The sequence below is a fragment of the Toxorhynchites rutilus genome, unplaced genomic scaffold (genome assembly GCF_029784135.1).
Source record: "Toxorhynchites rutilus septentrionalis strain SRP unplaced genomic scaffold, ASM2978413v1 HiC_scaffold_9, whole genome shotgun sequence".
Lineage (NCBI taxonomy): Eukaryota > Metazoa > Arthropoda > Insecta > Diptera > Culicidae > Toxorhynchites > Toxorhynchites rutilus.
The window spans coordinates 386979-410636 of record NW_026600157.1 but is presented as its reverse complement, the minus strand read 5'-3'; the positions used below and the strand labels follow the sequence as shown (position 1 = coordinate 410636).

General features: G+C 37.8%; 1 protein-coding gene across 1 annotated transcript; it reads right to left on the bottom strand.

Annotated features, from left to right (window-relative positions):
* Positions 1-21825: 21825 nt before the first annotated feature.
* Positions 21826-23564, bottom strand: LOC129782472 (uncharacterized). The gene is made up of 2 exons (XM_055789638.1): positions 22402-23564; positions 21826-22337 (listed from the first exon to the last, which is right to left on the bottom strand). The coding sequence occupies exon 1, from the start codon at positions 23467-23469 to the stop codon at positions 22666-22668; it is 804 nt and encodes a 267-aa protein (XP_055645613.1). The 5' UTR covers positions 23470-23564; the 3' UTR covers positions 21826-22337; positions 22402-22665.
* Between the last annotated feature and the right edge of the window lie 94 nt (positions 23565-23658).

Sequence of the window (23658 nt, the reverse complement as noted above, 5' to 3'; positions counted from 1 at the left end):
ATCCCGAACGGGTTGAAATTGGCAAAATAATGCATTTTGTAACCCGTTCGACTTCTTCTTCTTCTTCTAAATCGTGGGACTTTGACAATCCCCACTGTCAAATGGCACAGCAACTTGCTATCAAGACGGGTCTATGGTACTAGGTGAGGCCGTTTCGCCACTAAGTTGGTAGGTGAGCGGTATATGAAAACAGCACGGAAAAAAGTAGAAGGGGAATTATTTGCTTGTAGCGTGAAAGAGATAGACTGATCACGAGCGAGCTTCAGCAATAGCGTATTGTGTTTCGTTTACAAACAAAACACAGTAGACTTTCAAGATGGCTGAAGAGTGGTTATAGCAAGTTGGCCCACCTTAGTATATACTTCTAGGCGCCTTGCTTGCTATAACGCCAGTCAGTTTTTCATTGGGAGTAGCTTTTGTTTATTTTCGTCTTGTCAAAAGGTGCAAAGAGCGGTTTAGATTTTCATTTCGATTTCTTTGAGAAATTTACAAATGTTTTTCAGAGTATCAATGTTTTTGTCGTCGAAAGCATCTTGGATTGAGAAATATTTGTCAAGGTTGTGTTTGTCGCTGTGTGTTACGTAGTTAATACAGTTGAAAATTATGTGTTCTGATGTGTTAAGGCAGTCGCAAAGCTGGCAGTAGAACTCATCTTTAATTTTCATCTTGCTCAGCCAGAATGGAGAATAATCGTGTCCGGCCAGTAGACGGTTTAGGGTTCTTATCTCGGTGTTGGTTAGTGGCAGGTTATGGAACCAAGATTTCGAATTAATCCCTGTCTGCAGTTTGAAAAACTTTCTTCCTTTGCCAAATTCTTGAGTGTAGTTTACATACCATTGTTGTATTTTTGTTTTTGGTTATTACTTTTTTGGTAATACTTTTTTACCCTCATGTATATTTTCAGGTGATTGCATCCAGAAATCTTTAGACGATATCTCACAAAATTCAGCCATTCGAAATGACGTTCCTTCACAACAAACAGGCTTAAAACAAAAGAATTCTGATACTGGAAATACGTTGTCTAGCAATGAAAGCACGTCTGTTGTCGATGAATTGAAAGGTATGTACAATAGAACAATAATTTTTTTTTATTCTTCTAATTTGTTGATTCGTATCTTGTAATTTAAAAACCAAAGATTGTTTAACACTATTCCTACCGACACTTCACGTATACCTATTCCTACCGCGACCGGTCAAATGACCTGTCTTCCACAACTTATATTTTTCAATATTGAATGCAGACCAATAGCCAGTTTACCAGTATAAAAATATATTTTCTTTTATTCAAGAGTACATAATCTACATTTCATTCTTTTTCGTCGCATTTTTTACAAATGGGCTTCTCAACTGTACATTTTCCGCATACGTACTTTTTACATTTTAGACAGATTTTGTTCGTCTTATTATCTTTACAATACCTTATCTGACATGTTTTCCGTTCACGAGAACCTGTACTTGTACTTGCGATGGGTATTGGTTGATTTTCTTTGCCGAGCTCTCGTTGATATTCGATGGCAAGTTCTTCTGCCAATTGGAATAGAAATTCCTGTCTTGTAATTTCTCCTCCCGCAGTTTCTTTATATAACACCCATGCATTTATCCCGGCTAAATCCAAGATATTAAAAAATACTTGCAAAGGCCATCTCCGAGATTTAGATTTTACCGAATAATTTCTGGCCATTTGATCGGTCACATCTACGCCAAATTTGGTGCTATTATACAATTGAATTGTCTCCGGTGTTCGGGTGTCGTTTTCTTCAACTTGTACGGAGTTGTGCATTGAACTGAGAATTAAAACTTTCTTTCTTGATTTGGCTTTGTAAATTGTCAACATACAATTATTTGAGCGATAGAATTTGCTTGAGAAAAGTGCCATGTCGTCGTTTTTCAGTTTTGCTAGTTTTGGTAGCTCTTTCCTATTTGCTCTAATTGTTCCAACAATCGTAGTTTTTTTTTTGCTAAAAGTTTTGTTGCTAAAGGTAGGCTTGTAAAAAAGTTGTCTGTGGTTATATTTCTTCCACATCCTACATACGGTTCTGCTAATTTCATAGTGACAAACTCTCCAAGAGGAACTGAGGGTTCTCTACTTTCATCTTTTCCCAAATATGGAAAGCCGTTTATTATATATTTTCTGCGTACATCGGATGCTAACCAAAATTTTATACCAAATTTGTCCGGTTTATTGGGCATGTATTTAGTGAATCTACACCTTGCTTTCGTTGGAAACAATTGTTCGTCAATAGTAATGTATAGTCCTGGTTTATAACAATTTTGACTGTTGTAAATAAACTTGTACCAAACTTCGGAAATCATAGCGAATTTATCAGTTTGTAACCGTTGGCTTCGTTGATTTCTGTCGTCAAATCGAATAAATCTCATAATCTCCGTAAAGTCATGTCTACTCATAGTATTTGAGAAAAAAGGCGGGCCCCACTTTTTATTCCACAGAAGTGCTATATCTATATTCTTAGCCTCATATGCGCCGCGTGCATACAGAATTGCAAAAAATGCATATAACTTTGCAGTAGACAGTTCCCATTTATATCCCAACACTCTAAATGCCTCTGCCTGTGTGCACTTTCTTATAAGTTCGATTATATTCTTATCAATTATCACACAAAATGCCGTCCTAACTTCGCCTTTCATAATATTACGTTTACTGTACCCAGTCGGACCTGATGTTTCCCTAAAAATATTATGACCAGGTGCTCTTCCAGGATTAGACCCTATTTTTACTTCCTGCCAAACAGTTCCGTCCATCGCAATTTCGCTTGCCTCTTCCTCATTCTCACTATCGGAACTAACTAAAAATCTCCTGCTCTTTCGTCGTCTACGTACGTTCGAAATATTCTCTTCGTTCTCATCGGTTTCGAGTCGGTTTCAAATGGATCATAATTTTCCGTATTGTCGTTTTCCATATCCAGAATTTCCTGATCATCTTCAGAACATTCTGCATCGATATCATTTATTCTCTCTAATAATACATTCGCACTCCTCAAACGTAAAATAATAACAGACTCCAAAAACCATCAAATACGAAAACAACTTCATGTTAAATGAAATATATGTTTGTATACATACATATTTTTTTAAATGGCTTAAATCTGAAGACTAGTTCGGATAAATTAATAGGATGCCCTGGTGCATTATCCAAAATTAGCAAAGCCATGTTTAAGTTATTGTCTCGCAAATATTTTTTCACTTCTGTACAATCCTCAAAATTAGCTTTAGTCATCCAAATATATAAATATATTAAAAGAGATAATTTGCATCAAGAAGCAAAGTTAATCGTTCTCTAGACACCTGATAACCAGGCGCAGAAAAAAAATGTACGTGCGATCTGGCATTCGCTTCCAATAAAGCCATGTTTCGTCTAGGTTAAACACTTGTTCTGGTTTATGATCACCTCTTTCAATAATTCTCTTTGAAATGTTAGCATATTCCTTTGATGCGGCCTCATCAGCGCTGCTGCTTAAATTTCATTTTTAAGTTCTTCTTCTTCTTCAATGGCAATAACGTTCCTAGAGGAACTTCGCCGTCTCAACGTAGTATTACTTGCGTCATTTTTATTAGTACTTAGTTGAGATTTCTATGCCAAATAACACGCCTTGAATGCATTCTGAGTGGCAAGCTCTAGAATACGCGTGATCGCAGTGCAAGTCGGAGGAAATTTCTTTGACGAAAAATTCCCCCGACCAGAACGGGAATCGAACCCGAACACCCGGCATGTTAGTTATGACGCTAACCACTCGGCCACGGGAGCACGGTCATTTTTAAGTTAGGCAAATTAAATCTATTTTTAATTTTTTCAAACCATTCTCGGCTTATTTGGAATGTGACATCTTTAATTAACAGAGCCATTCTTCAAATTTTCGAAAATAAATTACGCAAGATTGGCAACATGAAAATATATCGTAATAAAAAATGGCCGTTATAGCGAAACATTTTAGGTCGTAAATCGAAAACGTGCCTTAACCCTTTCATTACGGCAGTGTGCTCCGCCGAAGTGCTACCCCTGTACGGAGTACTGCGCCGAAAAGTATGCATGTCGCGCTGGTGTGATCGAAGAGCAGTATGAATTTCATGTCGTCTAAAGACAACGCTCGTACACACAGCTCGTCGCGCGGATGTCGTCTATAAACGACGCTCGTAACGAAAGGATTAATGTAAGATGGCCGTATAAAGAGTGGTCGTATAGCGAGGTGTATTTTCAACACAATTGTTGAAAATAATTATTATTGATTGAATAACAAGCCCAAATGAAGGGTGGTCCATTCAACCGCATTATCGCAAGCCACGGCTTGTAGGAACGAGCGTACGATTCACGGTTCTTTATCAATGAACCGGCTCTTAAAAGAAACACGGTTCTTTTATGAACCGCTGTTCTTTTTTGAACCGTGGTTCTCAAATGAACGGCTCTTAAATGTATGTATTTTCAACACAATTGTTGAAAATAATTATTATTGATTGAATAACAAGCCCAAATGGAAGGGTGGTCCATTCAACCGCATTATCGCAAGCCACGGCTCGTCAGAACGAGCGTACGATTCACGGTTCTTTATCAATGAACCGGCTCTTAAAAGAAACACGGTTCTTTTATGAACCGCTGTTCTTTTTTGAACCGTGGTTCTCAAATGAACGGCTCTTAAATGAACCGCGGTTCAAAAAGAGCCACGGCTCAGAAAAGAACCGTGTGTCCTTTTTGAACGGTGGTTAATTTTTTTTGCTCTATTATAGTGAATTTCAACACATTTCGGCTGGTTCGTCACTTTTACTTCCATTTTATGGAAGAATGTCGGGAGCGAGAATTGAACTCGTGATCTCTGCGACAGAGGTATGGATGTTACCACTACGCCAGATCGCCTCCTCCCAAAAATAATGTTAATTTTTATAACATCTAAAACTAAACAAACTAAAATTGCAAATCTTCAAATTGAAAATGGCGACAATTGTTTACGAACTTCTACTTTCTAACTGGGACAAGATCCCGTTAACGTTCGTCCAGCTAAAAAGCAGTCCAGTTAAACCAGGTTCAGTTATTGAATGATTACTGTAATTACGCGATTTAGATATATAAATCTGATACAAATGCTGTGCAACATGATGTTTACAATATTTGTGTCATAATCCTAAAATGGTCTGAATACGTTTAGTGGTAGATTGAAAATATAGTTCAAGATCATATTTTCGACTGGACAAACCAACATCATTTACCATATGCCTATATAAAATCACTCGTAAAAGTCGTCTTTTATCTTAATGCTTCAAATGTAAGAAATTTCACACGCGGGAAAAAATGTTCCAATCTTTACTTTTTGACGAAAATCTGTACCCTGTACGGTATAAAATCTGTACCAAAAATAACGAAAAACTCTGTACCTTTCTAGATTAATCTATACGTGTAGTAACACTGCTTGTGACTTTACACATTTTCTGATCGGTTGTTTCTGTTGCAGTTGTTTTCGGGCGTTAATTAACACTTTGGCGACACCACAGTGGTTACGTACGAAAACTAGCGTCCGACTGCCGGCGACACCACAGTGGTTACGTGCGCTTAGTGTCTCACTGGCCGGCGACAGCACTTTAGTATCGTTTGAATTCTGTTGGGATTTTGTTTAGGTAACATTAACCTACACACGCCTACAAGTTTTTTTATTTTTTATAAATAGGGGAGGTGGGGAAATACGGACGTGCGCTTAGTGTCTCACTGGCCGGCGACAGCACTTTAGTATCGTTTGAATTCTGTTGGGATTTTGTTTAGGTAACATTAACCTACACACGCCTACAAGTTTTTTTTTATTTTTTATAAATAGGGGAGGTGGAGAAATACGGACATATTAAGAAGAACTTCAATTATATCTTTCGAAACTCATATTTCTCCAAACTTAAATACAGTTCCTTACATTTCAATATACTGTTTTTCGAATTATTCGGCCGAATGTTTTTCAATGTTTTTACTAAAATTAAAACAGACCGGAAAGTAGAACATTTTTCGAAGATTATGTGGGAGAAATATGGACAGTTTTGTAATATTTACGCATGTATATGGTCGAAATTTAATGAAAGTGAGAAATAGCAAACTCAATAAAAAATAAAATATCTACCAAAAAAAAAAAATATTTCTAAAACCGGACAATCCATGATCAAAAGTGGATAATACATGATTTCTCTTTGAAGAAAAACATTGACATTATTACCAACTAGAGACTTGGAGATTTTCAACAAACCTAAACCTGATTACATATGATTTTCACGAAGAAAGATCAATTTGCATTTAATAGTTGCGTGAAAACATGCAAAATCGGACAAACCAACATCATTTACCTTATATGTTAGCATATCAAATTAATATATATCTGCGTATACCACCGGTGATCAGGCATCGGAACACTCGCATCGATTTCCACTCAGCGCGGGTAAACTTCGCTCGGACGCATTCATACGCAAACAATTTTTCATGACTGTTCCATGCGAAAGCAGAACAGAAACCAATGCGAGTGAAAGTACTCACGCCTTGCGTATGTCTGCTTTTCGCGTTGACGGTGGAATGGTGTCATCTGGATACGACATTAGTTTGTATGAGACCAGCTATTCTCTATCAGATTAGTCGCCCTTAAAGAAGTTTTAAATTGCTAAAATTTGTATGAAATTTTTTTCTTGGTGTTATTTACCTATTAGACGTACGTCGTTATGACCCTAATTTAAACGATTTTCAGATTTTTCAGATATTCTCACCAGAACATAACATTATAATATAAAATTATCTAGAGACACAATTTTTGCATGATATTTTTTCACTACTTGCAAGCAAAAGTGATTTTCATTTACATAGAGTACTAATTTGGTTTGGGAAAATTAATTCTCATTCATAATTTTGATTTTAAAAGTGTGTTCATTTCTACTGCAACCCCATATTGTCATGCCTACTCCTCCATTCCGTAATACAAAGCTCAATGCCCAAACACTCATGCAAGCGAGCAAAACAAATCACGGTTTCTTCATGTGCCTATATTTTGTGACCGTGTTCGGGAACACATTGCGATCACCAATCATCATCAATGAGCAAGATTGTTATGATTTCAATAGCTTGCTTTCAAAGCAATTTTTAAGCTTTTGAACCGATAAGTGACAATCATATAATTCGTTGACATTTTATCTCTTGGATGAAGTGATTATTATACCACTCCATCCAGCCGGTAAAGAGGTATTAACGTTCAAAACCTTGCAGTCCAGCGTCACTCTCTTGTTTTAGAAACTTTGAACTAACACCCCGGTACAGAAATGAAAGACGTAGTCAAAACCAACATCTTCTATACAATTTTCGACTCTTTTGAGTTGTGTTGGAAAAGTTCTAGAAAGGATAGTAAATCGACGCCTAAAGACCTTTTTAGAGTCTAATAAGCTGCTCGATCCAAGACAGTTCGCTTTTCGTGCGGGAAAATGCACAGAAGATCACCTCGAAGAATTACAGGCTATTGTACATGACGTTATTGAGAAAGATCACCACGCAGATGTGGCATCACTTTATCTAAGTAAAGCATTTGATCAGCATGGAGATATCCAGTATTGAAGAGTCTCTTCGACTGGGTGATCCGTGGAAGACTAGGTTTCTATGTGAAAAGTTTCCTAGAAAATAGAACTCAGAGCCATAGTCAACAACACAAAATCTTCATTGAAAATCCAAGAAAGGGGAATTCCCCAAGGCTCGGTTGTATCGCCAACCCTCTTCATAATTATTATGCAGTCCCTTTTTGCAAAAATTCCGGAAAATGTAAAAATTCTTGTCTATGCGACATTGTGCTAGTACTAGCGACATTGTGCTAGTACTAGTACTAGCGACAGCTATAAAAACTACTCAATAAAATGTTATTCCTTAGTCATAGCGTTTCATGTCATGAAAATCAATAGAATAAAATTTTATTGATATCAATACAATTATTATTTTTACGTTTAATGGGTGTATAATGTAAGTTTAAGCAACTTTAACATTGGGTAAGAAAATTGTATTGCAGAGCTCGGAACACTGCCACGGCCTATGCTTTCAAAAATAGTAAACGGAAAAGTATTACATTACATCAAAATGCCTCGGCCAACGAATATGTTCGAATATGCTCTCCAACGTGAATTAGGTTCACAACAATACGATCAACGAAGGAAAATATTAAGGAATTCACCTCTATTCCGGATCCCGAACGGGTTGAAATTGGCAAAATAATGCATTTTGTAACCCGTTCGACTTCTTCTTCTTCTTCTAAATCGTGGGACTTTGACAATCCCCACTGTCAAATGGCACAGCAACTTGCTATCAAGACGGGTCTATGGTACTAGGTGAGGCCGTTTCGCCACTAAGTTGGTAGGTGAGCGGTATATGAAAACAGCACGGAAGAAAGTAGAAGGGGAATTATTTGCTTGTAGCGTGAAAGAGATAGACTGATCACGAGCGAGCTTCAGCAATAGCGTATTGTGTTTCGTTTACAAACAAAACACAGTAGACTTTCAAGATGGCTGAAGAGTGGTTATAGCAAGTTGGCCCACCTTAGTATATACTTCTAGGCGCCTTGCTTGCTATAACGCCAGTCAGTTTTTCATTGGGAGTAGCTTTTGTTTATTTTCGTCTTGTCAAAAGGTGCAAAGAGCGGTTTAGATTTTCATTTCGATTTCTTTGAGAAATTTACAAATGTTTTTCAGAGTATCAATGTTTTTGTCGTCGAAAGCATCTTGGATTGAGAAATATTTGTCAAGGTTGTGTTTGTCGCTGTGTGTTACGTAGTTAATACAGTTGAAAATTATGTGTTCTGATGTGTTAAGGCAGTCGCAAAGCTGGCAGTAGAACTCATCTTTAATTTTCATCTTGCTCAGCCAGAATGGAGAATAATCGTGTCCGGCCAGTAGACGGTTTAGGGTTCTTATCTCGGTGTTGGTTAGTGGCAGGTTATGGAACCAAGATTTCGAATTAATCCCTGTCTGCAGTTTGAAAAACTTTCTTCCTTTGCCAAATTCTTGAGTGTAGTTTACATACCATTGTTGTATTTTTGTTTTTGGTTATTACTTTTTTGGTAATACTTTTTTACCCTCATGTATATTTTCAGGTGATTGCATCCAGAAATCTTTAGACGATATCTCACAAAATTCAGCCATTCGAAATGACGTTCCTTCACAACAAACAGGCTTAAAACAAAAGAATTCTGATACTGGAAATACGTTGTCTAGCAATGAAAGCACGTCTGTTGTCGATGAATTGAAAGGTATGTACAATAGAACAATAATTTTTTTTTATTCTTCTAATTTGTTGATTCGTATCTTGTAATTTAAAAACCAAAGATTGTTTAACACTATTCCTACCGACACTTCACGTATACCTATTCCTACCGCGACCGGTCAAATGACCTGTCTTCCACAACTTATATTTTTCAATATTGAATGCAGACCAATAGCCAGTTTACCAGTATAAAAATATATTTTCTTTTATTCAAGAGTACATAATCTACATTTCATTCTTTTTCGTCGCATTTTTTACAAATGGGCTTCTCAACTGTACATTTTCCGCATACGTACTTTTTACATTTTAGACAGATTTTGTTCGTCTTATTATCTTTACAATACCTTATCTGACATGTTTTCCGTTCACGAGAACCTGTACTTGTACTTGCGATGGGTATTGGTTGATTTTCTTTGCCGAGCTCTCGTTGATATTCGATGGCAAGTTCTTCTGCCAATTGGAATAGAAATTCCTGTCTTGTAATTTCTCCTCCCGCAGTTTCTTTATATAACACCCATGCATTTATCCCGGCTAAATCCAAGATATTAAAAAATACTTGCAAAGGCCATCTCCGAGATTTAGATTTTACCGAATAATTTCTGGCCATTTGATCGGTCACATCTACGCCAAATTTGGTGCTATTATACAATTGAATTGTCTCCGGTGTTCGGGTGTCGTTTTCTTCAACTTGTACGGAGTTGTGCATTGAACTGAGAATTAAAACTTTCTTTCTTGATTTGGCTTTGTAAATTGTCAACATACAATTATTTGAGCGATAGAATTTGCTTGAGAAAAGTGCCATGTCGTCGTTTTTCAGTTTTGCTAGTTTTGGTAGCTCTTTCCTATTTGCTCTAATTGTTCCAACAATCGTAGTTTTTTTTTTGCTAAAAGTTTTGTTGCTAAAGGTAGGCTTGTAAAAAAGTTGTCTGTGGTTATATTTCTTCCACATCCTACATACGGTTCTGCTAATTTCATAGTGACAAACTCTCCAAGAGGAACTGAGGGTTCTCTACTTTCATCTTTTCCCAAATATGGAAAGCCGTTTATTATATATTTTCTGCGTACATCGGATGCTAACCAAAATTTTATACCAAATTTGTCCGGTTTATTGGGCATGTATTTAGTGAATCTACACCTTGCTTTCGTTGGAAACAATTGTTCGTCAATAGTAATGTATAGTCCTGGTTTATAACAATTTTGACTGTTGTAAATAAACTTGTACCAAACTTCGGAAATCATAGCGAATTTATCAGTTTGTAACCGTTGGCTTCGTTGATTTCTGTCGTCAAATCGAATAAATCTCATAATCTCCGTAAAGTCATGTCTACTCATAGTATTTGAGAAAAAAGGCGGGCCCCACTTTTTATTCCACAGAAGTGCTATATCTATATTCTTAGCCTCATATGCGCCGCGTGCATACAGAATTGCAAAAAATGCATATAACTTTGCAGTAGACAGTTCCCATTTATATCCCAACACTCTAAATGCCTCTGCCTGTGTGCACTTTCTTATAAGTTCGATTATATTCTTATCAATTATCACACAAAATGCCGTCCTAACTTCGCCTTTCATAATATTACGTTTACTGTACCCAGTCGGACCTGATGTTTCCCTAAAAATATTATGACCAGGTGCTCTTCCAGGATTAGACCCTATTTTTACTTCCTGCCAAACAGTTCCGTCCATCGCAATTTCGCTTGCCTCTTCCTCATTCTCACTATCGGAACTAACTAAAAATCTCCTGCTCTTTCGTCGTCTACGTACGTTCGAAATATTCTCTTCGTTCTCATCGGTTTCGAGTCGGTTTCAAATGGATCATAATTTTCCGTATTGTCGTTTTCCATATCCAGAATTTCCTGATCATCTTCAGAACATTCTGCATCGATATCATTTATTCTCTCTAATAATACATTCGCACTCCTCAAACATAAAATAATAACAGACTCCAAAAACCATCAAATACGAAAACAACTTCATGTTAAATGAAATATATGTTTGTATACATACATATTTTTTTAAATGGCTTAAATCTGAAGACTAGTTCGGATAAATTAATAGGATGCCCTGGTGCATTATCCAAAATTAGCAAAGCCATGTTTAAGTTATTGTCTAGCAAATATTTTTTCACTTCTGTACAATCCTCAAAATTAGCTTTAGTCATCCAAATATATAAATATATTAAAAGAGATAATTTGCATCAAGAAGCAAAGTTAATCGTTCTCTAGACACCTGATAACCAGGCGCAGAAAAAAAATGTACGTGCGATCTGGCATTCGCTTCCAATAAAGCCATGTTTCGTCTAGGTTAAACACTTGTTCTGGTTTATGATCACCTCTTTCAATAATTCTCTTTGAAATGTTAGCATATTCCTTTGATGCGGCCTCATCAGCGCTGCTGCTTAAATTTCATTTTTAAGTTCTTCTTCTTCTTCAATGGCAATAACGTTCCTAGAGGAACTTCGCCGTCTCAACGTAGTATTACTTGCGTCATTTTTATTAGTACTTAGTTGAGATTTCTATGCCAAATAACACGCCTTGAATGCATTCTGAGTGGCAAGCTCTAGAATACGCGTGATCGCAGTGCAAGTCGGAGGAAATTTCTTTGACGAAAAATTCCCCCGACCAGAACGGGAATCGAACCCGAACACCCGGCATGTTAGTTATGACGCTAACCACTCGGCCACGGGAGCACGGTCATTTTTAAGTTAGGCAAATTAAATCTATTTTTAATTTTTTCAAACCATTCTCGGCTTATTTGGAATGTGACATCTTTAATTAACAGAGCCATTCTTCAAATTTTCGAAAATAAATTACGCAAGATTGGCAACATGAAAATATATCGTAATAAAAAATGGCCGTTATAGCGAAACATTTTAGGTCGTAAATCGAAAACGTGCCTTAACCCTTTCATTACGGCAGTGTGCTCCGCCGAAGTGCTACCCCTGTACGGAGTACTGCGCCGAAAAGTATGCATGTCGCGCTGGTGTGATCGAAGAGCAGTATGAATTTCATGTCGTCTAAAGACAACGCTCGTACACACAGCTCGTCGCGCGGATGTCGTCTATAAACGACGCTCGTAACGAAAGGATTAATGTAAGATGGCCGTATAAAGAGTGGTCGTATAGCGAGGTGTATTTTCAACACAATTGTTGAAAATAATTATTATTGATTGAATAACAAGCCCAAATGAAGGGTGGTCCATTCAACCGCATTATCGCAAGCCACGGCTTGTAGGAACGAGCGTACGATTCACGGTTCTTTATCAATGAACCGGCTCTTAAAAGAAACACGGTTCTTTTATGAACCGCTGTTCTTTTTTGAACCGTGGTTCTCAAATGAACGGCTCTTAAATGTATGTATTTTCAACACAATTGTTGAAAATAATTATTATTGATTGAATAACAAGCCCAAATGGAAGGGTGGTCCATTCAACCGCATTATCGCAAGCCACGGCTCGTCAGAACGAGCGTACGATTCACGGTTCTTTATCAATGAACCGGCTCTTAAAAGAAACACGGTTCTTTTATGAACCGCTGTTCTTTTTTGAACCGTGGTTCTCAAATGAACGGCTCTTAAATGAACCGCGGTTCAAAAAGAGCCACGGCTCAGAAAAGAACCGTGTGTCCTTTTTGAACGGTGGTTAATTTTTTTTGCTCTATTATAGTGAATTTCAACACATTTCGGCTGGTTCGTCACTTTTACTTCCATTTTATGGAAGAATGTCGGGAGCGAGAATTGAACTCGTGATCTCTGCGACAGAGGTATGGATGTTACCACTACGCCAGATCGCCTCCTCCCAAAAATAATGTTAATTTTTATAACATCTAAAACTAAACAAACTAAAATTGCAAATCTTCAAATTGAAAATGGCGACAATTGTTTACGAACTTCTACTTTCTAACTGGGACAAGATCCCGTTAACGTTCGTCCAGCTAAAAAGCAGTCCAGTTAAACCAGGTTCAGTTATTGAATGATTACTGTAATTACGCGATTTAGATATATAAATCTGATACAAATGCTGTGCAACATGATGTTTACAATATTTGTGTCATAATCCTAAAATGGTCTGAATACGTTTAGTGGTAGATTGAAAATATAGTTCAAGATCATATTTTCGACTGGACAAACCAACATCATTTACCATATGCCTATATAAAATCACTCGTAAAAGTCGTCTTTTATCTTAATGCTTCAAATGTAAGAAATTTCACACGCGGGAAAAAATGTTCCAATCTTTACTTTTTGACGAAAATCTGTACCCTGTACGGTATAAAATCTGTACCAAAAATAACGAAAAACTCTGTACCTTTCTAGATTAATCTATACGTGTAGTAACACTGCTTGTGACTTTACACATTTTCTGATCGGTTGTTTCTGTTGCAGTTGTTTTCGGGCGTTAATTAACACTTTGGCGACACCACAGTGGTTACGTACGAAAACTAGCGTCCGACTGCCGGCGACACCACAGTGGTTACGTGCGCTTAGTGTCTCACTGGCCGGCGACAGCACTTTAGTATCGTTTGAATTCTGTTGGGATTTTGTTTAGGTAACATTAACCTACACACGCCTACAAGTTTTTTTATTTTTTATAAATAGGGGAGGTGGGGAAATACGGACGTGCGCTTAGTGTCTCACTGGCCGGCGACAGCACTTTAGTATCGTTTGAATTCTGTTGGGATTTTGTTTAGGTAACATTAACCTACACACGCCTACAAGTTTTTTTTTATTTTTTATAAATAGGGGAGGTGGAGAAATACGGACATATTAAGAAGAACTTCAATTATATCTTTCGAAACTCATATTTCTCCAAACTTAAATACAGTTCCTTACATTTCAATATACTGTTTTTCGAATTATTCGGCCGAATGTTTTTCAATGTTTTTACTAAAATTAAAACAGACCGGAAAGTAGAACATTTTTCGAAGATTATGTGGGAGAAATATGGACAGTTTTGTAATATTTACGCATGTATATGGTCGAAATTTAATGAAAGTGAGAAATAGCAAACTCAATAAAAAATAAAATATCTACCAAAAAAAAAAAAGATTTCTAAAACCGGACAATCCATGATCAAAAGTGGATAATACATGATTTCTCTTTGAAGAAAAACATTGACATTATTACCAACTAGAGACTTGGGGATTTTCAACAAACCTAAACCTGATTACATATGATTTTCACGAAGAAAGATCAATTTGCATTTAATAGTTGCGTGAAAACATGCAAAATCGGACAAACCAACATCATTTACCTTATATGTTAGCATATCAAATTAATATATATCTGCGTATACCACCGGTGATCAGGCATCGGAACACTCGCATCGATTTCCACTCAGCGCGGGTAAACTTCGCTCGGACGCATTCATACGCAAACAATTTTTCATGACTGTTCCATGCGAAAGCAGAACAGAAACCAATGCGAGTGAAAGTACTCACGCCTTGCGTATGTCTGCTTTTCGCGTTGACGGTGGAATGGTGTCATCTGGATACGACATTAGTTTGTATGAGACCAGCTATTCTCTATCAGATTAGTCGCCCTTAAAGAAGTTTTAAATTGCTAAAATTTGTATGAAATTTTTTTCTTGGTGTTATTTACCTATTAGACGTACGTCGTTATGACCCTAATTTAAACGATTTTCAGATTTTTCAGATATTCTCACCAGAACATAACATTATAATATAAAATTATCTAGAGACACAATTTTTGCATGATATTTTTTCACTACTTGCAAGCAAAAGTGATTTTCATTTACATAGAGTACTAATTTGGTTTGGGAAAATTAATTCTCATTCATAATTTTGATTTTAAAAGTGTGTTCATTTCTACTGCAACCCCATATTGTCATGCCTACTCCTCCATTCCGTAATACAAAGCTCAATGCCCAAACACTCATGCAAGCGAGCAAAACAAATCACGGTTTCTTCATGTGCCTATATTTTGTGACCGTGTTCGGGAACACATTGCGATCACCAATCATCATCAATGAGCAAGATTGTTATGATTTCAATAGCTTGCTTGTGACAATCATATAATTCGTTGACATTTTATCTCTTGGATGAAGTGATTATTCTACCACTCCATCCAGCCGGTAAAGAGGTATTAACGTTCAAAACCTTGCAGTCCAGCGTCACTCTCTTGTTTTAGAAACTTTGAACTTGTTAGGTACCCCGGTACAGAAATGAAAGACGTAGTCAAAACCAACATCTTCTATACAATTTTCGACTCTTTTGAGTTGTGTTGGAAAAGTTCTAGAAAGGATAGTAAATCGACGCCTAAAGACCTTTTTAGAGTCTAATAAGCTGCTCGATCCAAGACAGTTCGCTTTTCGTGCGGGAAAATGCACAGAAGATCACCTCGAAGAATTACAGGCTATTGTACATGACGTTATTGAGAAAGATCACCACGCAGATGTGGCATCACTTTATCTAAGTAAAGCATTTGATCAGCATGGAGATATCCAGTATTGAAGAGTCTCTTCGACTGGGTGATCCGTGGAAGACTAGGTTTCTATGTGAAAAGTTTCCTAGAAAATAGAACTCAGAGCCATAGTCAACAACACAAAATCTTCATTGAAAATCCAAGAAAGGGGAATTCCCCAAGGCTCGGTTGTATCGCCAACCCTCTTCATAATTATTATGCAGTCCCTTTTTGCACAAATTCCGGAAAATGTCAAAATTCTTGTCTATGCGACATTGTGCTAGTACTAGCGACATTGTGCTAGTACTAGCGACATTGTGCTAGTACTAGTACTAGCGACATTGTGCTAGTACTAGTACTAGCGACATTGTGCTAGTACTAGCGACATTGTGCTAGTACTAGTACTAGCGACAGCTATAAAAACTACTCAATAAAATGTTATTCCTTAGTCATAGCGTTTCATGTCATGAAAATCAATAGAATAAAATTTTATTGATATCAATACAATTATTAGTTTTACGTTTAATGGGTGTATAATGTAAGTTTAAGCAACTTTAACATTGGGTAAGAAAATTGTATTGCAGAGCTCGGAACACTGCCACGGCCTATGCTTTCAAAAATAGTAAACGGAAAAGTATTACATTACATCAAAATGCCTCGGCCAACGAATATGTTCGAATATGCTCTCCAACGTGAATAGGTTCACAACAATACGATCAACGAAGGAAAATATTAAGGAATTCACCTCTATTCCGGATCCCGAACGGGTTGAAATTGGCAAAATAATGCATTTTGTAACCCGTTCGACTTCTTCTTCTTCTTCTAAATCGTGGGACTTTGACAATCCCCACTGTCAAATGGCACAGCAACTTGCTATCAAGACGGGTCTATGGTACTAGGTGAGGCCGTTTCGCCACTAAGTTGGTAGGGGAGCGGTATATGAAAACAGCACGGAAGAAAGTAGAAGGGGAATTATTTGCTTGTAGCGTGAAAGAGATAGACTGATCACGAGCGAGCTTCAGCAATAGCGTATTGTGTTTCGTTTACAAACAAAACACAGTAGACTTTCAAGATGGCTGAAGAGTGGTTATAGCAAGTTGGCCCACCTTAGTATATACTTCTAGGCGCCTTGCTTGCTATAACGCCAGTCAGTTTTTCATTGGGAGTAGCTTTTGTTTATTTTCGTCTTGTCAAAAGGTGCAAAGAGCGGTTTAGATTTTCATTTCGATTTCTTTGAGAAATTTACAATTGTTTTTCAGAGTATCAATGTTTTTGTCGTCAAAAGCATCTTGGATTGAGAAATATTTGTCAAGGTTGTGTTTGTCGCTGTGTGTTACGTAGTTAATACAGTTGAAAATTATGTGTTCTGATGTGTTAAGGCAGTCGCAAAGCTGGCAGTAGAACTCATCTTTAATTTTCATCTTGCTCAGCCAGAATGGAGAATAATCGTGTCCGGCCAGTAGACGGTTTAGGGTTCTTATCTCGGTGTTGGTTAGTGGCAGGTTATGGAACCAAGATTTCGAATTAATCCCTGTCTGCAGTTTGAAAAACTTTCTTCCTTTGCCAAATTCTTGAGTGTAGTTTACATACCATTGTTGTATTTTTGTTTTTGGTTATTACTTTTTTGGTAATACTTTTTTACCCTCATGTATATTTTCAGGTGATTGCATCCAGAAATCTTTAGACGATATCTCACAAAATTCAGCCATTCGAAATGACGTTCCTTCACAACAAACAGGCTTAAAACAAAAGAATTCTGATACTGGAAATACGTTGTCTAGCAATGAAAGCACGTCTGTTGTCGATGAATTGAAAGGTATGTACAATAGAACAATATTTTTTTTTTATTCTTCTAATTTGTTGATTCGTATCTTGTAATTTAAAAACCAAAGATTGTTTAACACTATTCCTACCGACACTTCACGTATACCTATTCCTACCGCGACCGGTCAAATGACCTGTCTTCCACAACTTATATTTTTCAATATTGAATGCAGACCAATAGCCAGTTTACCAGTATAAAAATATATTTTCCTTTATTCAAGAGTACATAATCTACATTTCATTCTTTTTCGTCGCATTTTTTACAAATGGGCTTCTCAACTGTACATTTTCCGCATACGTACTTTTTACATTTTAGACAGATTTTGTTCGTCTTATTATCTTTACAATACCTTATCTGACATGTTTTCCGTTCACGAGAACCTGTACTTGTACTTGCGATGGGTATTGGTTGATTTTCTTTGCCGAGCTCTCGTTGATATTCGATGGCAAGTTCTTCTGCCAATTGGAATAGAAATTCCTGTCTTGTAATTTCTCCTCCCGCAGTTTCTTTATATAACACCCATGCATTTATCCCGGCTAAATCCAAGATATTAAAAAATACTTGCAAAGGCCATCTCCGAGATTTAGATTTTACCGAATAATTTCTGGCCATTTGATCGGTCACATCTACGCCAAATTTGGTGCTATTATACAATTGAATTGTCTCCGGTGTTCGGGTGTCGTTTTCTTCAACTTGTACGGAGTTACCACTCCATCCAGCCGGTAAAGAGGTATTAACGTTCAAAACCTTGCAGTCCAGCGTCACTCTCTTGTTTTAGAAACTTTGAACTTGTTAGGTACCCCGGTACAGAAATGAAAGACGTAGTCAAAACCAACATCTTCTATACAATTTTCGACTCTTTTGAGTTGTGTTGGAAAAGTTCTAGAAAGGATAGTAAATCGACGCCTAAAGACCTTTTTAGAGTCTAATAAGCTGCTCGATCCAAGACAGTTCGCTTTTCGTGCGGGAAAATGCACAGAAGATCACCTCGAAGAATTACAGGCTATTGTACATGACGTTATTGAGAAAGATCACCACGCAGATGTGGCATCACTTTATCTAAGTAAAGCATTTGATCAGCATGGAGATATCCAGTATTGAAGAGTCTCTTCGACTGGGTGATCCGTGGAAGACTAGGTTTCTATGTGAAAAGTTTCCTAGAAAATAGAACTCAGAGCCATAGTCAACAACACAAAATCTTCATTGAAAATCCAAGAAAGGGGAATTCCCCAAGGCTCGGTTGTATCGCCAACCCTCTTCATAATTATTATGCAGTCCCTTTTTGCACAAATTCCGGAAAATGTAAAAATTCTTGTCTATGCGACATTGTGCTAGTACTAGCGACATTGTGCTAGTACTAGCGACATTGTGCTAGTACTAGCGACATTGTGCTAGTACTAGCGACATTGTGCTAGTACTAGTACTAGCGACAGCTATAAAAACTACTCAATAAAATGTTATTCCTTAGTCATAGCGTTTCATGTCATGAAAATCAATAGAATAAAATTTTATTGATATCAATACAATTATTATTTTTACGTTTAATGGGTGTATAATGTAAGTTTAAGCAACTTTAACATTGGGTAAGAAAATTGTATTGCAGAGCTCGGAACACTGCCACGGCCTATGCTTTCAAAAATAGTAAACGGAAAAGTATTACATTACATAAAAATGCCTCGGCCAACGAATATGTTCGAATATGCTCTCCAACGTGAATAGGTTCACAACAATACGATCAACGAAGGAAAATATTAAGGAATTCACCTCTATTCCGGATCCCGAACGGGTTGAAATTGGCAAAATAATGCATTTTGTAACCCGTTCGACTTCTTCTTCTTCTTCTTCTTCTTCTTCTAAATCGTGGGACTTTGACAATCCCCACTGTCAAATGGCACAGCAACTTGCTATCAAGACGGGTCTATGGTACTAGGTGAGGCCGTTTCGCCACTAAGTTGGTAGGGGAGCGGTATATGAAAACAGCACGGAAGAAAGTAGAAGGGGAATTATTTGCTTGTAGCGTGAAAGAGATAGACTGATCACGAGCGAGCTTCAGCAATAGCGTATTGTGTTTCGTTTACAAACAAAACACAGTAGACTTTCAAGATGGCTGAAGAGTGGTTATAGCAAGTTGGCCCACCTTAGTATATACTTCTAGGCGCCTTGCTTGCTATAACGCCAGTCAGTTTTTCATTGGGAGTAGCTTTTGTTTATTTTTGTCTTGTCAAAAGGTGCAAAGAGCGGTTTAGATTTTCATTTCGATTTCTTTGAGAAATTTACAAATGTTTTTCAGAGTATCAATGTTTTTGTCGTCAAAAGCATCTTGGATTGAGAAATATTTGTCAAGGTTGTGTTTGTCGCTGTGTGTTACGTAGTTAATACAGTTGAAAATTATGTGTTCTGATGTGTTAAGGCAGTCGCAAAGCTGGCAGTTGAACTCATCTTTAATTTTCATCTTGCTCAGCCAGAATGGAGAATAATCGTGTCCGGCCAGTAGACGGTTTAGGGTTCTTATCTCGGTGTTGGTTAGTGGCAGGTTATGGAACCAAGATTTCGAATTAATCCCTGTCTGCAGTTTGAAAAACTTTCTTCCTTTGCCAAATTCTTGAGTGTAGTTTACATACCATTGTTGTATTTTTGTTTTTGGTTATTACTTTTTTGGTAATACTTTTTTACCCTCATGTATATTTTCAGGTGATTGCATCCAGAAATCTTTAGACGATATCTCACAAAATTCAGCCATTCGAAATGACGTTCCTTCACAACAAACAGGCTTAAAACAAAAGAATTCTGATACTGGAAATACGTTGTCTAGCAATGAAAGCACGTCTGTTGTCGATGAATTGAAAGGTATGTACAATAGAACAATAATTTTTTTTTATTCTTCTAATTTGTTGATTCGTATCTTGTAATTTAAAAACCAAAGATTGTTTAACACTATTCCTACCGACACTTCACGTATACCTATTCCTACCGCGACCGGTCAAATGACCTGTCTTCCACAACTTATATTTTTCAATATTGAATGCAGACCAATAGCCAGTTTACCAGTATAAAAATATATTTTCCTTTATTCAAGAGTACATAATCTACATTTCATTCTTTTTCGTCGCATTTTTTACAAATGGGCTTCTCAACTGTACATTTTCCGCATACGTACTTTTTACATTTTAGACAGATTTTGTTCGTCTTATTATCTTTACAATACCTTATCTGACATGTTTTCCGTTCACGAGAACCTGTACTTGTACTTGCGATGGGTATTGGTTGATTTTCTTTGCCGAGCTCTCGTTGATATTCGATGGCAAGTTCTTCTGCCAATTGGAATAGAAATTCCTGTCTTGTAATTTCTCCTCCCGCAGTTTCTTTATATAACACCCATGCATTTATCCCGGCTAAATCCAAGATATTAAAAAATACTTGCAAAGGCCATCTCCGAGATTTAGATTTTACCGAATAATTTCTGGCCATTTGATCGGTCACATCTACGCCAAATTTGGTGCTATTATACAATTGAATTGTCTCCGGTGTTCGGGTGTCGTTTTCTTCAACTTGTACGGAGTTGTGCATTGAACTGAGAATTAAAACTTTCTTTCTTGGTTTGGCTTTGTAAATTGTCAACATACAATTATTTGAGCGATAGAATTTGCTTGAGAAAAGTGCCATGTCGTCGTTTTTCAGTTTTGCTAGTTTTGGTAGCTCTTTCCTATTTGCTCTAATTGTTCCAACAATCGTAGTTTTTTTTGCTAAAAGTTTTGTTGCTAAAGGTAGGCTTGTAAAAAAGTTGTCTGTGGTTATATTTCTTCCACATCCTACATACGGTTCTGCTAATTTCATAGTGACAAACTCTCCAAGAGGAACTGAGGGTTCTCTACTTTCATCTTTTCCCAAATATGGAAAGCCGTTTATTATATATTTTCTGCGTACATCGGATGCTAACCAAAATTTTATACCAAATTTGTCCGGTTTATTGAGCATGTATTGAGTGAATCTACACCTTGCTTTCGTTGGAAACAATTGTTCGTCAATAGTAATGTATAGTCCTGGTTTATAACAATTTTGACTGTTGTAAATAAACTTGTACCAAACTTCGGAAATCATAGCGAATTTATCAGTTTGTAACCGTTGGCTTCGTTGATTTCTGTCGTCAAATCGAATAAATCTCATAATCTCCGTAAAGTCATGTCTACTCATAGTATTTGAGAAAAAAGGCGGGCCCCACTTTTTATTCCACAGAAGTGCTATATCTATATTCTTAGCCTCATATGCGCCGCGTGCATACAGAATTGCAAAAAAATGCATATAACTTTGCAGTAGACAGTTCCCATTTATATCCCAACACTCTAAATGCCTCTGCCTGTATGCACTTTCTTATAAGTTCGATTATATTCTTATCAATTATCACACAAAATGCCGTCCTAACTTCGCCTTTCATAATATTACGTTTACTGTACCCAGTCGGACCTGATGTTTCCCTAAAAATATTATGACCAGGTGCTCTTCCAGGATTAGACCCTATTTTTACTTCCTGCCAAACAGTTCCGTCCATCGCAATTTCGCTTGCCTCTTCCTCATTCTCACTATCGGAACTAACTAAAAATCTCCTGCTCTTTCGTCGTCTACGTACGTTCGAAATATTCTCTTCGTTCTCATCGGTGTTCGAGTCGGTTTCAAATGGATCATAATTTTCCGTATTGTCGTTTTCCATATCCAGAATTTCCTGATCATCTTCAGAACATTCTGCATCGATATCATTTATTCTCTCTAATAATACTGTTGGGGTTTTTTCGGACGACTCTTTGCAGCACGCGGGAATTGTTGGTGAGCGAGCTCAAAGCTATAATATAATATATTCACATAATGAATTCAGATATGATTTACAATAATTCATCTCGACTTACATTTGGTCTCCTTGTTTTGTATACAGCGAAGCTTACTACAGGATGACTTAAATTGATTTCAATATTAATTTCTATTAACACTCGGATGGAACTCTACCTTTTTGTGGTTAGCAAAGATATGTATGAGGAAGACGTATGGGATTGTTATGACAGCTGTATTTCGACGGTTATCAGACGAACTGTCATGGAGCGATGCTGATGGTACTGAAATGCGCAGGGTGATATGAAGTGAACAGTGGCGTGATTTGCCCCCTCAACATTCCCCTACCCGTAATGCACGTCCATCGAGTCCGGTGGTACTGCGTTACTTCCTGCTTCAGTGTTTTCCGAGGCCTTGATGTTCAAGATGGCAACCCGAGTCACTGGTCGTCGCATCACTCCTCCTGACGTCTTCACTTGAACTTGTCTGCTTCGCCCATCTCTCCCCTTTATTACGGAAACAATACGTCCTCGCAGCCATCCGTTTCGGACAGACGGATCCACGACGACAGCTAGGTCTCCAACTTTCGGTTCTTTCACCTCTCCGTACCATTTGGTACGACCAGCAATGGTCGGGAGATACTCTCGCACCCAGCGGCTCCAAAATTGGTCCACGAGGTTAGTGGTCAGTCTCCAGTTGGTCCGAACAGATTCAGAACATCCAGATATAGGCTTCGGAGGTTGAGTAACTCCCTGCGAGCTCAGCAGCAGAAAATGATTTGGCGTGAGAGCTTCTTGCGATTCCGCTTCCAGTGATACAAATGTCAGAGGTCTAGAGTTGACTATCCCTTCCGCTTCGGTCATCAATGTGAGAAGAGTTTCGTCGTCTGGGTTTCTGCTGCTATTCAGGGACGAAAAGGCGATCTTGATCGACCGGACGAGCCTCTCCCACGAACCACCCATGTGGGGAGCGGACGGAGGATTGAATACCCACTTGGTGGCAGCGTTGGTGAACACGGCGGATAGCTGTTGGTTCATATCCAGGATCTGATGCTGTAGCTCACGGTTGGCTCCGAGGAAGTTGGTGCCGTTATCACTTCTAATCTCCAAGGGTGATCCACGCCGCACTACGAATCGTCGTATCGCCATCTTACAGGCATCAGTGGAAAGGGAGTGTACCACCTCCAAATGGACGGCCCGAATGGTGAGGCACGTAAACAGCGCCACCCATCGTTTGGCCAGAGAACGTCCGACCTTGACTTGAATGGGACCGAAGTAGTCCAGTCCAACATAGCTGAACGGTCGAGTATATGGACTGAGTCTCGCATCAGGAAGTGG

Coding starts and splice junctions, on each gene's coding strand:
- LOC129782472 (XM_055789638.1), bottom strand. CDS start 23,469: ATGGCGATACGACGATTCGTAGTGCGGCGTGGATCACCCTTGGAGATT.